This window comes from Rutilus rutilus (genome assembly GCF_951802725.1).
Source record: "Rutilus rutilus genome assembly, chromosome: 1".
NCBI lineage: Eukaryota > Metazoa > Chordata > Actinopteri > Cypriniformes > Leuciscidae > Rutilus > Rutilus rutilus.
In genome coordinates, this window is record NC_140209.1 from 33,341,714 (window position 1) to 33,357,623 (window position 15,910).

Genomic DNA, 15,910 nt, shown 5'->3' on the forward strand with positions numbered 1-15,910 from the left:
CAACGTAGGCTACTTTATTATTATTTCAACGTAGAGTAAAAATTATTCGACCAGACAGATAACAATAGTATGTAACAGATAGCCTAAAGAGATGTTTTATTACGACCAAATAACGTTGTGATGTGCCAACCAAACAGTGAATGCTCAACACTAAAATATCGTATTCTGTCGTCGGTAAGACGGTTTGTATCACTTTAATAAGAGTCTGATGTTTGAAGTGAAAGTAGGCTATATCTACACGAGAACCGCGTATGAGATTGTTTTGCGATTATAGGCACTGTGTTCTGAGCTGAGGATCCTCCCATGTGATCTGTGTGAATGGTTTCATTTCTATAGGTAGGCTACTTCTGTGGAAAAACATATCCAGTTCTGATCTGGGTGGGGTTTTGTGGAGTTTTGCTTGAGAAACCACTGGACAGTCACTCAAATCTGATCACAGTGTTGGGCGACGTATTTATTTATTCTCCAGCCTTTTAACCGCGCCTTTACTCCGGTCGACGTTTTCCTTGAAAACATTTAATATGCTGCAGTATTTCTTTGGACTTCTTTATCTCTTTTCGGTTTTGCTGTTTGTGACTCTCACAGGTTTGTATTAAGTTCCATTTTCATTCTACCGATAAATGAAGCGAAAACTTTAATTTACTGCCTACGAGTTTAAATATCATTTCGAATTTTATTTGTTTCCGAGCGTAGGTTTCCTATGTTATATTTTCTTTGTGTTTAAAGGTTGATATGTTGGAAAGCTAATCCATTACTGTACACAGTCGCTATATAGGCTACAAGCGCTCACTGGTACAGTATGCTCTTCAGCATGTAATCTTTGGATTTGTATATGACCTTTAAAATGTAATCCAGACAGTCATGAGTTATGACAGTGCAAGCTTTTTATAATGCTGATATTTCTACAAATATCCACTTTTTGGGTACGGACAAGCAGCAACATACAAAATTAAGCAATAAAAAAGTAAACACGTGTCCTTGAAGAGTTCACATACTGTAACAGATAATGATATAATTATGACTTTTTTTATTTTATTTATGGAATTGTATATCATATTAATAAGGGTGAGTTGTGAGGGTAATGGGTTTGACACTTAAAGGAATAGTTCACCCAAAAATGAAAATTCAGTCATTAATTACTCACCCTCATGTCATTCCAAACCTGTAAGACTTATGTTCATCTTCAGAACACAGATGAAAATCTTTTTGATGAAATCTGAGATTTCTGTCCCTCCATTGGCAGCCTACGCTACTACCACTTTCAAGCCCCAGAAAGATAGGAAAGACATCATTACAGTAATCCATGCTACTCCAGTGCTTTAACCTCAATTTTATGAAGTGACACGAGAGCTTTTTTTTGTGCCAAAAAAACAAAAAAACAAGATTTACCAATTTATTTACAAAAATAAATTATTCATCTCGCAGCGCAACTTCTAAAATATAAATAAAATGTTTAATCCCTGCAACAACTTGTGCTTAATTACTAAAAGAGAAGTTTGAAACGGGGTTTAACATTGTAAATGGCTTACAAATATGTTAATGAGGAACATGCTTTTGTGGAATGACCCTGCTGTGCATGTCAGTGATGTTCATTAGTTTGATGCCAGTATGATGAGAATTGATGAGCCTCTTTGTTTTAAACAGTCACTGTTAGACTTATGGTCTTCTACAAGACCAGATCCTGACCAAGAATCTAGACTAGTCCTTTTTCTTAACATGTGATATTTGCTGTCATTGTTAGGCTATCAAGTAAAGAATACCTGTATGCCATTATTCTAAACTCTTCAATGTGTTTAACAGGTTCACATGCTGATGATCGATGTCCTGTTCAGCTCAACCCACAGAGAGTTATTGTGAGGTACGGCGGTTCTGTCTCAGTCAACTGCAGCACTTCTGTCGAGCATAGAGGGTTGGGATGGGAAGCCAGTGAGGGAGGAGTGCCCATGACCAGAGACAGTCTAATCACATGGAGAGTGTCAGAACTGAGAGAATGGGGCATAGAGCCATCCTGCTACATGAACTATAAGACACAGTGTACAGTGAATCTCCCAGTGACTATTTACAGTGAGTTTCTCTGTTATTGATATTTTTATCTTTTCTTTCTCAGAAATGTCTTATGTATGTACATTGATGACTGCAGATATCAGTGTGTAAATCTTCCTCCACAGAGACTCCAGACAGTGTGTCCATCAGCACTGTGAATCACACCGGACCAATGATGGAGGGAAACCAGTATGAGCTCCAGTGTGACGTTCTCAATGTGGCTCCTGTTCAGAATCTCACTGTCAACTGGTACAAAGGACAGACTCTGGTGTTTCAAACCAACTTCACTGACACCATCAAGACTCCAGTCAATAAAACATCTAAACTCCTGATCCGTCCAGACAGAGCTGATGATGGAGCTCAGTACAGGTGTGAAGCAAAGCTGGAACTGGGAGAAGACGGACCTCAACCTCCTCTAACAAACACATCAAAAACACTCAATGTTGAAGTTTACTGTAGGTTTTTTTTTATTGCTACGCTTTCAAATTTGATTCAGTTTAATTCAGTTTATATTTTTCGGAAGGGCCTTCTAGTGTGAAGGATTATTCATATTATGAGGATTATTCATATTAATAGGATTTTAATTCACTTAAATGAATTAACATTATGAATTAAAATGTTCCTCTGTCCTCCTCAGATAAACCAAAACACTCCAGGTCAGCAGAGACCATCAGTAAAACCAAAGAGGGGACACTAAACTGTACAGTGAAGGCAAACCCGCCTCCTACGTACTCATGGCACTCAGAACATCTGAAAGAGACGATCAGCTCCTCAGTGCTTTCCTCCACGCTCAGCTCAGGAAACTACACGTGCATCGCCACAAACTCTCAGGGAAGTGACATCAAAGTGTTCATCCTCATATCTTCAGGTCAGTTCTGAATAAACACTAATCTGCCTCTCAGTTTAAAGTTACAGTTACTGATTTCTGCATTCTTACTGTTCAATAAAGCATGCAGTGATGATGTATTTTTGTTGGCCAACTCGGAAGTTAGCGTCACGTTCCCTCAATAAAAACTTAACCGTATTTTTCCATTGGCTTTAGAGAAAGCATGCTCTGTGACCAACAAAATATGATTCTTACATGCTTTATTCATTATGATGAACTTCACAAATGGAAAACAATTTTATGAATTTTGAAGCCTAAAAATACAGTGACCAGAAGTAAAAAGCAAAATCTTTAAAAAAAAATCACAAGGGGGTATACCGGTAACTGATGTATTTTATATATATATTTTTTTTAATTATCTTGTGATAAACACAGACCTTATTTCAGGCATTTAACCAACAACTCATTTAAAAAAAAACATTGACTTTGGGACGATGGAACCAGAAGTGTTAAAATGCTAACTCTTCTCCGTGTTTGGCCTATAAAAATACGTCATACATTCCTCAAAATAAAGGCTCTTTATTTTTGCAAAAGGTTCTTCATATTTTTAAAATCACACTAAAAGGAAAATGTAATTAGGCTATTTTAAAGGTTTCAATTTTTTTTTTGAGGTCTCCTACAAATTTTCTTTTTTTTTTAAATTTCGTAATGTACATTACACATCACCTCTTTACTCAGAGTGTCTGAAATGACTCAATAAAGAATTCAGTCTCTCTAAACCCCTCCTTTCCGAGAGCTTCCTCTGCTCTGATTGGTCAGACGGCCTAGTCTGTTGTGATTCGTCGACCGCTTACAGAAGGCAAAGCGAAATGTCCATTAGCATATCTGAATTTCAGCTGAGTATCTTCCTCAGCACTTGATACACAGCGATACGAACAGTAACGATGGAGTCGGTTTAACCTTATCAATTCGAGTCCTCATCCTTTGGAAGTGCAGCAAAGTGTATTTGCTTTGGCAGCACAGAAAACAGCGTCTTCTCGACATGTCGACAACATGAACCAGACTCTTTCAGACCTCAGCTACAACTACAGGGTTTGAGGGCGGGTCAAAGAAGACGCTGTCCAATGACGATCATATGCGGACAGTATGCAAATTTCAGACAGTTTAGAATCAGTTCTTTCATTTAGGAGACAATAACGTCATTTGTCGTGCACATTGACCTTTGAAACTTTGCGGACCTTTTACATTCACAAACAGCTTCAGTATATTAGGCACTACATCTGAAAATGCATAAACCAGGCACTTTAAGAGTGTACATGCAGCACTATATATAACAATGAGATCTTCTGATACAGAGTAGCCTAGGCCATAGCTGTCAACATTGAACATTGAAAATAAGGGAGATTTCCCGGAATCCATCCCCAAAATAAGGGATTTTTTTTTACACGATTCTTACCCAAAAACTTTTTTAAAAAAGCACTAATCATTAACAGTCTAAAGAGTTTATAACTACACAATATATATTACAGACCAATGGATATGTTTAAAGAGCTTTATTTATTAACAAAGTAAACATTCAGGGTTTCTGCAGGTTTCAGTAAGTCAAATTTAAGACCTTTTTAAGACATTTTAAGACCATAAAGATTCAAATTTAAGACCCTACACGTGACGACGCATTATCCAAGTTAGATAGATAGTTACCTCGGGATCATTATGTATCTATCTATCTATCTATCTTTCTATCTATCTAGGATTATCTGATGTGTGTGTGTGAGACAGAGGGAGAGGTAGATATTTTTTTAATAGAAAATTGTACTTTTGCATATTATACTGTAAAAACACAGTTATTGTTGATTGTTGTTTTAGTTGATCATAACTAGAGGAAATGATAAGATGATTAAAATGACCAAAATGATCACGGTTATCACAGAATCCTGTTCAAAAAGTACTAATACTACAGAATGAAGTCAATTCAACAAGTTTTATGTCGAAAAACAGCAAAAAACAAATTGATTAGCATCAATATGCACTTTTTGTTTACGTAAACATTAAAATACCATTAAAAATGATGGCCAGATTTTAGAAGAGTGTCTTGCAACATGTTATCTACTAACATGTACAAATTCAAATAAAGTTTTGACAAAAAAGGTTTTATTCAAAGATAAACCTCATATTTCAGCCTTTAAATATTTTTTTATAAAAAGTCAAAAAAGATAAATTACTGACATTTACACATTATAGCTTATATTTATTAGTAGTGTTTGGGTGCACCCCCATCCTTCATGTTGACTGTGCTTTCAATGTTGTTATGGAAAGGGGTGATTGGTTGGTTCCTGTCACAGGACCTGCGGTGCGTTTGCGGCATTCTGAAAAGTGTAGATTTTTTTCATCTTGTTGCGCCTGGTAAAAAAATGTGCGCGTCGCTTCAATTATGAGCGTGCTTGCCGCGCGCCTACATTTGAACAAACTTGAGCGCGCAAAAGACGCGATATGTGAACGGCCTCTGGCGAGCTAGCTCATATCAAGCCACGAGCGACTGGTAGCACGCGAGCGACGAGTTGGAGACCCCTGATCTAGCGCTCCGCTTTGTAGGCTACATACTCCATACTTTTTGCTACTTTGTAACAACTTTCTGCGGCCAGCGTTTCTGGAAATGAACGAGGGTAAACACTTTTTTGGATCTGTCACCTGACTAAATGAAATTTAAGACCTAGGATGAAAATCTGGCCGTTTTTAAGACTTTTAAAAATACGGGATATTTTACGGGAAAATACTAAAACGGGAAGACAGCGGGAAAAGAGTTAAAATACGTGAGAAACCCGGAAAAAACGGGAGGGTTGACAGCTATGGCCTAGGCTTGTGTGTTTGTTACAATTCCACTAGTGTAATTTTCTTAGCATTTTATTTAGGAGCATCTAAAAAACGAAAGTCATCAAAAACAAAACAGCTTTCTATTGGTTATATAGACTAAAATATTATATATAAAAATAAAAAAAAATCAATTTGAAATGAAAACCCTAACTATGAGGAAGGAAACAAGAATGTGTTTGTTTAAACTCTCAGTATTGATTTGTCCCAATTGCAATTTTGCCCCATTGATTTGCTCTCTTGAATCATTCATCAGGCATCTAACACAAAATGAGGAATAGGGCAACAATAGTGTCTTGTAGTCTCCCGTACACTGGTGTTGTGTTCCTGCCGAGCCGCTCCAGGACGGCTGCTGGTAGTTTGTGTGTCACGCTTCTGTTGCTGAAACTGTTGAAGGATTCATCTGTTTCTAAAATCATTCATGTCATTTCTCCCACAGGCAGAACCACATTCTGGGTTATTATTTCATGCGGTGTGGCAGTGGCTGTGCTGCTAACCGTCGCTTATTTGATATACAAACGCAATGCTTCCCCGAATTCTGTCATTTGATGGACTTGCAAGAGATGACCTCAAAACAGTACCTTCTCCTCAGGGAGATTGTGAAAAACTTGATTATTATGGATTATTCTTTAAATAACTGACTTGATTGTGCATGGCTTGGGGTGTTACGGTAAACCAGAAACTGTTACAATACAGCACTTTTTTTTTACATCGACAAGTTAGATTTATTTTTATGTGTGTTTACTGATTATTCTGGTCCTGAAAGGACATAATTATGACTTAATAATTTTATATAACCACTTATTAAATATAACCACTTTTTGTGGAAATCCCATTACTGTACAACACTAGATGAATGCTTTTTGTCTTTACATATATTGTCATATTTCCTTGCTATGGTCACATTTTTAGTGTCTATGTTAATTAGGTACTGAGTATGTACTGTAAAATATTTAGAATGTAAGTAGTTGATGTTACATGCCACACGTGTAATAATACTAATAATCATGTTTAATTAGTCTGTATTTTACTTTAGTCCTGAATGTAAGACATCTAATTTTTTACTCATTGACTGTTTTATTCATAGCTAAAGTGAACTTGTTTTTCATACAGCCTCACATAATTGTTCATGCTGAGGTCGGGACATCAGGCTCAATCCGCTTGTTACTATTAAATGACCTGCGTGCCTTTTTTCTATGTATTTTTATAAAACATATGAAGGATTGATAGAACATTTTTATCTTGTGGTGCATAAGTGATCAAGAGCATGTTATGAATGATTTAAATATGCTATATTTATTTCAACTAACCCTATCTGTCATCCTAACCTCAACTAACTGAAAACTGATAGTTAACTTTATGAACTTAGTTAACTGCTGGTTAATAATAGAAACATTAACACGAATCTACTTTTTGGGAATGAAGCAAAAAAATAAATAAAATTCGATCACAAAGATTGCAACAGAAAAGTATGAACTAACTATTATCATGTAGGCTACTAATATCAAAGGTGTTTAACATCCTGACTACCTTATCATGTGTAAATGTGTTCAAAAATGTTGTAGGGCACACGGTTGTTGTAAACGTCTGTTGCTTCTTCTGAATGTGTAGTAGCATTTTTTATCATGTTAGTTTTATTTGTGTGCTTATGTGTTTTATTTTTTTATGAATACAGAAACTGGTTGAAATGCTTGCTGTAACTTGTTGCCTCAAATGTTTTTGTTTGGTGTTTTTAATATTCTTTAAGAAAAACCATGTGCAAATACATAAGTCTACACCATTGCTGAGTATACTGTAAAAAAAATCCCGTAGTTTTTACGGAAAAAAACTGGCAGCTGGGGTTACCAGAACAATTGCGTAAAATATACAACAAAACAGTAATTGCTTTTACCGAATAACATGTACATTTTACAGTTTAAACCAGCATATAACACACTGGAGTTCTGTTATATTTACTGGTTTAAACTGTAAAATGTACGTGCTATTCTGAACAACATGTCAATTTTACAGTATAAACCAGTAATATGATATAATGTTAAATTACCGACCTATTCAAGTATTAATATCTGTTTTGTACACTGATAACCACCAATCACAGCAGTGATGAGAGTCACATGATCAATCAAATCTCAACACAAGTAGTTCTTCCACAAGAAAGTTAATACTAATATATATAGAAGCTGCTCAGTGTCATTCACACAAACATTAAACACCATCATGGTAACACATGAAATTTTAAAAATGCAATAAACATTAATTTAACAACATTAAATGTAACATAAACCCCTAATGTACATAACTGATTAGAAAAAACGAAGAAAACTATGAAGAAACAAACATAGTTATTTCAACAAAAATACATCAAATGTGAAGTGTCACAGGGAATTGTGGGAATGTCAATTTACGGTTTTTCACTGTAAATTATACAATGAGTTGTTTTTTCACTTTCAAAAACTGTAAATTTAACGGTATGTTACAGTAAAATTACATTAAATGTACCGTTAGATCTATCACAGTTATTTACCGTATATAGTACGGAAACTTTCTGTTAACCAATTAACAGTTTTTCACTGTAGCATTTTTACAGTCTTTTACCGTTAAAATTACGATCATTTTTTACATATTTTCACCTTAAAATTGCAGTGAAACAAAGACAGTCTCAAAAACACGGTTTGAAATTGCTGGTGTTTCTGACGTCACAAACTACCTTCCCTGCAAACACATTTACATTGTGGCAACATCTGTGACGCGTTGCATTTCTGCTATGGCAATGTCGCTGTCTACGTGCTCGCAACATTGTAACAACGTAGAATTGTAAGACGTGACAGGGCTGTATAGCAACCTTGCTGCGCGAAATTCAGCAACTGAGAGACGACGTTCTGACATTTTTTTTTTATGCTAGATAAGGCCTATATTCCCCATTTAGCATGTTATATTTTGTGGTTAATTTTTAATTAGTCATATGTTAGATAATTATATAGGCTACTTTTTAAATATTGTTTAACCTTATTATTATGTATGGGCCTAACAGTGAATTCATTATAATCAACACCTACAAGTGTACACTTTGAAGAGTAAAAATGACATAAAAGGTTAGCTAATTCAACTTTATTAAACTGCAATTCCAAAAGTCATACATTTGTGAAAAAAAAAAAGAAAAAAAAAATCAGGGAGTGGACTGACGTTAACTAGCATGAGCAGACATGAGAAAATGAATGAGTCAAATCAAAGGAAAAAAATAAACAGGTGTGCGAGCGGTTACAAACATTTTTCCCATTTTTTTCCCTCTGTGCATTTCCAAAAAAAAAAAAAAAAGTCAGTTCAGGGAGTGCTGAAATCAATTACTCGTCATTAAAGTAACTTTGGCTTCATTCTTTTGGCATAAAATTCAATATTTGTCATACCTGACCCATAAGATGTTCAAATAAATGTCACATTAGATAATGAAGTTGTTTATTTAGCTGAGGTAAATTAAACGCAATTCTCATGTAGGCCTATCCTTGCTTGATGAAGAATGAGAGACGGCCCAACGGTCAGTTGAAATTTAAAAGGCTGATTGATTCACGCTTCAGGGCAGTGACGAGTCCTCCAGTGGTTGTCCAGACACCCTTGGCACAACCTTAAAGCAATGGCCCTGAACGGTGGTTCAATGTCAACACTGTGACAATGCTGTAAGTTAACAACCCTCACCACACAACATAGGCATATTTATAGCAACCTTTTGGCCATGTTGTTAAAACGTTGTTAGAAGGTTGGGTACGTTGTGCCAACGTTCTGTGTTTGCTGGGTTGTAACCAATCATGTCTGAGCTGGTGTGAGTGAGTGGAGGCGGGGCTAATCTACAGTGAACCCCACTGATTACAGTTACCCCACCCCTAAACCCCAGTTACTTCATGGATCCAGGATACTATGCATCCTGATAAAGTTCCCTTGGCCTTTGGAATTAAAATAGCCCCACATCATCACATAGCCTTCACCATACCTAGAGATTGCCATGGTTTTATTTCAGTTAGCCTAATAGCTGGTTTGATTTGCATTGAGAGATGATCTTATGGAAAGTACTCCATGCCAATCTCTAGGTATGGTGAAGGCTATGTGATGATGTGGGGCTATTTTAATTCCAAAGGCCAAGGGAACTTTATCAGGATGCATAGTATACTGGATCCATGAAGTAACTGGCCTTTAAAAATAAAAATCTGCCTGCCTCTATGGGAATTTAACATAGGGGTGTCCAGACTTATGCACCCCGTATTTTAAGGAAGAACATTTATTTATTTACGATACATTATTCATTCACAAAGAAAATTGGTGTCCTTAAAGGTTGGATTTTTCCAAATTTTTTTAATTAAGGCATTAAGTTCAATTTCCAAAAGATGATTTTTTTTTTTTATTCCTCTTTTTAGTCAACTTTAGCATGGTTGTTTAAACTTATGCATAGCACTGTACATTGCTGCTGGTAGACCACAAGACAAAACTTGTTCATAAAAATTCCTTGTCTGGAAAAAGATTTAGTTATGTGTTAGTCAGTTTTGTACAAGCACAATTTGCTCAGTTTTCAAATAAATGGCGTCACCCGTTGTCTATTGCTCAAATGTTATTCATGGCTCTTGCGCTGCACTTCATGGAAATACACTGAAACTATGACTCAGTTTATCAGATGAACTCTTTTTGTGTAGGCCCGTTTAACAGAGACCTGAAAGGCTACTGCCAAAAATGTGTGCAGTACAGTGTGTTTCTATAGCAACTGCTCTACAGGGAAGAGCCCTAAAGCCGCTCGCCAGGACTCAACAGTTTCCTCAACCAGAGACACACACAGCAACACATTTCGTGAGAAAGTAAACATGGGATTAAGCAGTTTAAAACGTCTATAGGAGTGATCTTGATGGATTCAAGAGCACCATTTTTATAGACTTCCAAAATAAACAAAAATACAAAACCCAGAAGGTAAATGTGACTCAGCAAAAATCACAATGAATCATAAACCATTCAACATCTGTCATTGCACATTCAAGACTGCACATGTTTAATAAGACATTGCATTCTACTTTAACATACACTGTTTAATAATGATGCAATGATTAACTAATATGTGAAAACAAGGTAACATGGTTAACACTCAGAGAAAGAGAGAAAGGAAGAAACTTGAAACCGTGAGCAAGACACTTTCGAACTCCTCCTCGTCCTGTCCACTCTTCAGAGCATTTACACAACGATCTGTCACTGATATTTGATTTTCAGTTGGAATATTATTTTGAACAATAATGTAACTGTTGTGGCAAGTTACATGTTTTTAGTGTTTAATTCAGTGAGTCTCAGTAAAGAAGAGACTTAAGTGATTGAATGCCCTCATTTCTCTAAACGAGTCACGTGACGGAAACCACCCAGGATCACATACTGTAGGCTACAACAAAAATCCCTCATGAAATCCATCCATTCCAAACTTAAGTTTTCTGTCTTTTAGTCTACAGGTGTGAACCTAAATCTCGATGAAGTTCGTTTTTGTCGGACAAGCAAGTAGCAGCAAATCATATTCATGGCAGTTGCATTAATCATTTTTATTTCTTTTGTATTTTTTAAAATATGCCCAGACTTTAAGTTACAGTTAAAAGTAGAATAATTCATTAATAGTATTAATAGTATAAATATCTTTAGAGTAAGTTAACTAATGGGTGTTGTGGAAGTACAGAGAAAACGCAAAACCAACACTTTGCGACCTCCACTGGTCACGAATGGAAATGCATTGCTTCAACGCTAATATGAAAACAACTGAAGGGAATCGCCCACAGAAATGCATGAACAAATGTAACATATAGTTTTATTCTGTTCTGTTTGTTTGTTTGTTTATTTATTAAATGGTAGCATGTGTTTACATAGATATTTTTGAATAACTAAACAAAATATGTTTGTGTAGCAGCATACATTTCATTAAGCCCAAACCAGTATCTTCAAAAACTTCATCTTTGTTTTAAAATACATTTTTATATAATTTTTCATTTGTATTAATTACTGGTTTTTTTTTATTTGTTTAAAAGCATATTTTATGCTTCTGCTTCATGGATGACCTTGACTCTGAATCGGTTGCACATATCCTGTTTTCTCTCTATTGCCCTGATTTTATGGAAAGGGAAGAGAGCACTTATAAGAGAGCAAAGGTAAACTTGAAATCAGGCTCTGTCAGTGCTGATATATAATCTGATATAGTGCAGCTGTACAGACAGTACATTCATGATCTACTCTACATGATTAACATTGCATTCTATCAGACAAGAAAAATGGTGTGAAAACATTTAAGAAGCAACAAAATGTGCTAAATAAATATTTTGAGTTGCACCAGATAAATAAAAATATATATATTATATTAATCAAATATTTCTGGAGCCAAAACAAATGAACAGTTAACAGTAGATAGGCTAAATTACATATTAAGACTTCAGACATCTTGATTATAAGTCCTTTTGCCTTGTTTCTTGACATACACTTCATTATATTTATATTATACTGGGTAACACTTTATTTTACAGTGTCCTTGTTACATGTTACATGTACTTACCATAGTAATAACAGTAAATTATGCATAATTACATGCAACTGACCCTCAACCAAATCCTAATCCTAACCTAACCTATAGTATGTGGTTGCTTAATATTACTCAGTACTTAAATATATAATTACACTGTAACAATGACACCTTAAAATAAAGTGTAACCTTATACTGTATATTATTTTATAATGCATGTTTCTGTAGTGCACTGAGTGTCTTCCATTAGCTATATAATAGGCGCTATATATATATATATATGAAGACTTCAGATGCAAAAGCCTCTAGTGCCATCTGAAATTTTCTTCTAAAATTAGCATTTTTATCAAGCTTGTAGATATATTTAAGTTCAGTAATTTCACTTTAATGACAATTAATAGGTAATTTTCATTGCCATTTAAGTGAAATTACTGAATTTAAATATATGAGCTTGATAAGAAAATTTCAGATGGCACTTAGAGGCTTTTGCATCTGAACTCTTCATATATATATATACTGTATGACCTTTGTAATTCGTAATCTTTCTATTCTCTTACTCTGTAACTTTTCCCTCTCAGCAAACGTGACCGCAGAGGGCAGATATCTTACTGGTTAATCAGATTCAGTACATAGTGAAATATTGCTTTCTTATGCGAGTAACTGAATGGACACAGGGATCCATCCACTGATTGTGAAAGTGAAACAGATATAATAACAGATATAATGAATGTGTGATGCTGAGGTTTGCAGTTTATAAAATCACAATGTGGCATATCAGAATGGCCATTGTTTGCTGTTAAAAGCTTGAGGTGACAGTCAAGTCCAGACAAGCCTGCAGCAGCCCTTCACTACCAGTGGGTATAAACACACAAACACACACAGTCAAGTGACAGAAATAGCAGACGGCCTCCACACTGCTGCTGTGAGTCTGAGATAAAGCAGCTGGTCTCACTTAAGAAGATGTTTCACCCGAGGTCACACTTGTGTGTCATTTAACAGTTGTTTACAATTAAGGCCCGTCCACACCAAGAACGATAACGAAATATAAAGATAAACTATATTTGCATCCACATCAGTGGACGTTATCGTTCTGTTTATTTTAAGCGTGCGCTGCAGTTCTGTCGTCTGCTGCTTAAAACTATGGGATGAATATAGTATCAAAATGATTAACATGTGCAAGCACACTTATCAATGAACTTGATACATTTTGCAAAAATGTTTTATCCATGCCTTTCAACTTGAGTGAGCAAAATTCAAAATTGAATGAATGTGTAGCAATCTGTACAAATAGAGACCTTTTTGTGAATACAAATGTTTTCTTTTGTATTAGTGTATCATAATTTGCGCATGCAACAAAGATGTGCATGTGTGGATCAGGTGACGCGTGCATTCATTGACGTCTTTTCTGAGTCGATCTCATTTGACTCATTTGGATTTTGAGACTTTCTTTTCGCTGTTTTTAAGCATTTCACAACCCACACAAACAACTACAAATGAATAGGCCTGGTGCTAATTATTAATGTGTGCACAACTACCCATCTATTTGACAAATTCAGAAAATGTGCGTCACTACATTTAAACTAATACAATACAACTTGTGTGTACAAAATCAATTTGTTAAATGACCCTTTTATAGCCATCCAAATGCAAAAGTTCAAAATTTTTTTTTTGATAATTATTGATCTAGACCAAGTGAAACAGCGCTGCGTTACCTCACAAGTTTAATTCGCCAAATAAACTGACTTGTTAACCCTTTTCCACCAAGGCAGTGCTGGTGCTGGTTCGGAGCTAGAGCCTAGTTTCAAATCGGTTCTTTGTTTTTCGACACCCAAAGCTACCAGTTATGAACCAGGAAAAGTGGTTCGCTTGCATCAGGGGCTGGGGGCGGGGTTACCGTGACCAACAAGACGAACAGAAACTTGTGACCGCCATTTTTCAAATAGCAGCTAACTTAATCGAGCTAATAGCAGCTTGATTGTAATCTCCGTCTATGCAAGTTACGGCGAGCTGCACGAACACGTTGGATTCGCCGTGTTTGGATGCCGATGTAGGTTCGCAAAGCCATGGCATGAGCATCAATAGTAACGCAACGACCTCCATTGTTGATGGAAGGCTTGTTCGAGATGCATCGGAGCGGCACGGACCGATCGGAGCTGCGGGAGTGTTTGGAGAGCATACGAGTCCTTGTGCTAATTTGGATTGCTTTCGCAGTGCTTTGATGTCATGAGCCGATCGGTCTGCGAGAAGCCTAACCATCTCGAACAAGCCTGGTGCGTGTGTTTGTGTTTGGCGCTGCCACACTAGCGTTGCTGGGCAACATGAGATGTATACAGTGACCTTGTGGAAAGGCAAACTGGATCTTAGAGAGCTCGTCAGTCGAACCAACTCCGGACTGGCAATAGCTCTGGCTCTGAACTGGCACCTGGTTCATGCTGGTGGAAAAGGGGTATGTAAAGAAATTAGCTCAAAGGGGAAATATTAATAATAATCCATAATTACTAATTATGATTAATTATTAATATTTGGGTCAGTTAATTAGATTAACTTTGAGGTAAGCTAATTAATATTACAATCAATTAATCAGTTCCAATGAACTCTTTGATTATTCATTTATTCTAAGAAAAGTGTATCTTTCATCGTCACTGGAAAATAATTATTCCTTAGCATGTAGAGAAATTAGAGCATACTGTAACAAAATCAAAATCGTAAAAGGGACTTTGTATGCAAACAGAGGATCAGAAATCAAATTCATAATTGTGCAAAGTTTTATTTACTAAATCACAAACATAATTAACACTAAACAAACATAAATACATTCATACATCCATACATGATACATGCATAGGTAAAGGTGTGAGTGATGTGGAACCGGAAACAGGAAATAGAACTATGGAGCAAGATCTATTTCAGTATGAAAAGAACCATAAGCTTATCATTTTCAGCGCACCTCATAAAAATAGATACTTGCATGATCAATTCTTGAAGTGGTTGAAGATTTAGGTAGAATTTCTGGCGGGAGTTTCCTCTGTCACCAGGATTTACATGCCTTTGTCTTAAATGTGCTCTTTCGGACTGGCATGCTGGATTGGTGTTTAATGACACTACTAAGGAAGATTCTTAGTAATACTAATGTGTTGCACAGCTATTGGCATATCATGTACACAATCATTTCGATCTTCAAAGTACCAATTTATCGAGTCCAAACATGGTATAAGTGGGGTTACATTGACAGTTGGTCCTGTAATAACTACATAGTATCGAAGAGATCATAGTATCAACAGAATTATTAAAAGACAAAAACACACAACAGTAAATCATTCTCAAAATGTTCTGGAATGCATGTTCATTTCATGTTAGTCAGTTCATCAATAAATGAATGCAGGAGAGTTTGTTCTGATATCTGTGTCAGAGTTAGTTACTTGTTAGCATTCCTGAGAGTCATAAAAACATCCTATCTGATCGCGGCCATGGCAACCAGGCCCCTTTCGCCCCGCCTGGGGAGTTGGGACCACAGCTCTCGGATGAAAGTTTTTAAAGATTTGTTTGTGCATATGGTAAATAATTGTGTCTGATTTGTCTCAGTCGCTACAGGTATGTGTGAGTATTAATTCAGCACTTGCGGGTAGATCTGTAGAATGAAATGTCCTTATTCCTTT

General features: G+C 36.1%; 2 protein-coding genes across 3 annotated transcripts in view; one reads left to right on the forward strand and one right to left on the reverse strand.

Moving 5' to 3' along the window:
- Nucleotides 1-15,910, reverse strand: part of LOC311304609 (vascular cell adhesion protein 1) — a 660,847-nt gene that overhangs the window by 113,498 nt on the left and 531,439 nt on the right. The gene's annotated exons all lie outside the window — the stretch shown is intronic.
- LOC311303071 (vascular cell adhesion protein 1-like) lies at nt 161-6,987 on the forward strand. 2 transcript variants are annotated; one of them, XM_084429341.1, is made up of 5 exons: nt 161-585; nt 1,801-2,064; nt 2,169-2,498; nt 2,681-2,911; nt 6,177-6,987. In XM_084429341.1, exons 1-5 carry the CDS (start codon nt 522-524, stop codon nt 6,284-6,286), a joined length of 999 nt encoding a protein of 332 aa, XP_084285467.1. In that variant the 5' UTR covers nt 161-521; the 3' UTR covers nt 6,287-6,987. The 2 variants fall into 2 exon arrangements, with proteins under 2 accessions (XP_084285467.1, XP_084285468.1); XM_084429342.1 differs by having other exon boundaries at nt 202-336.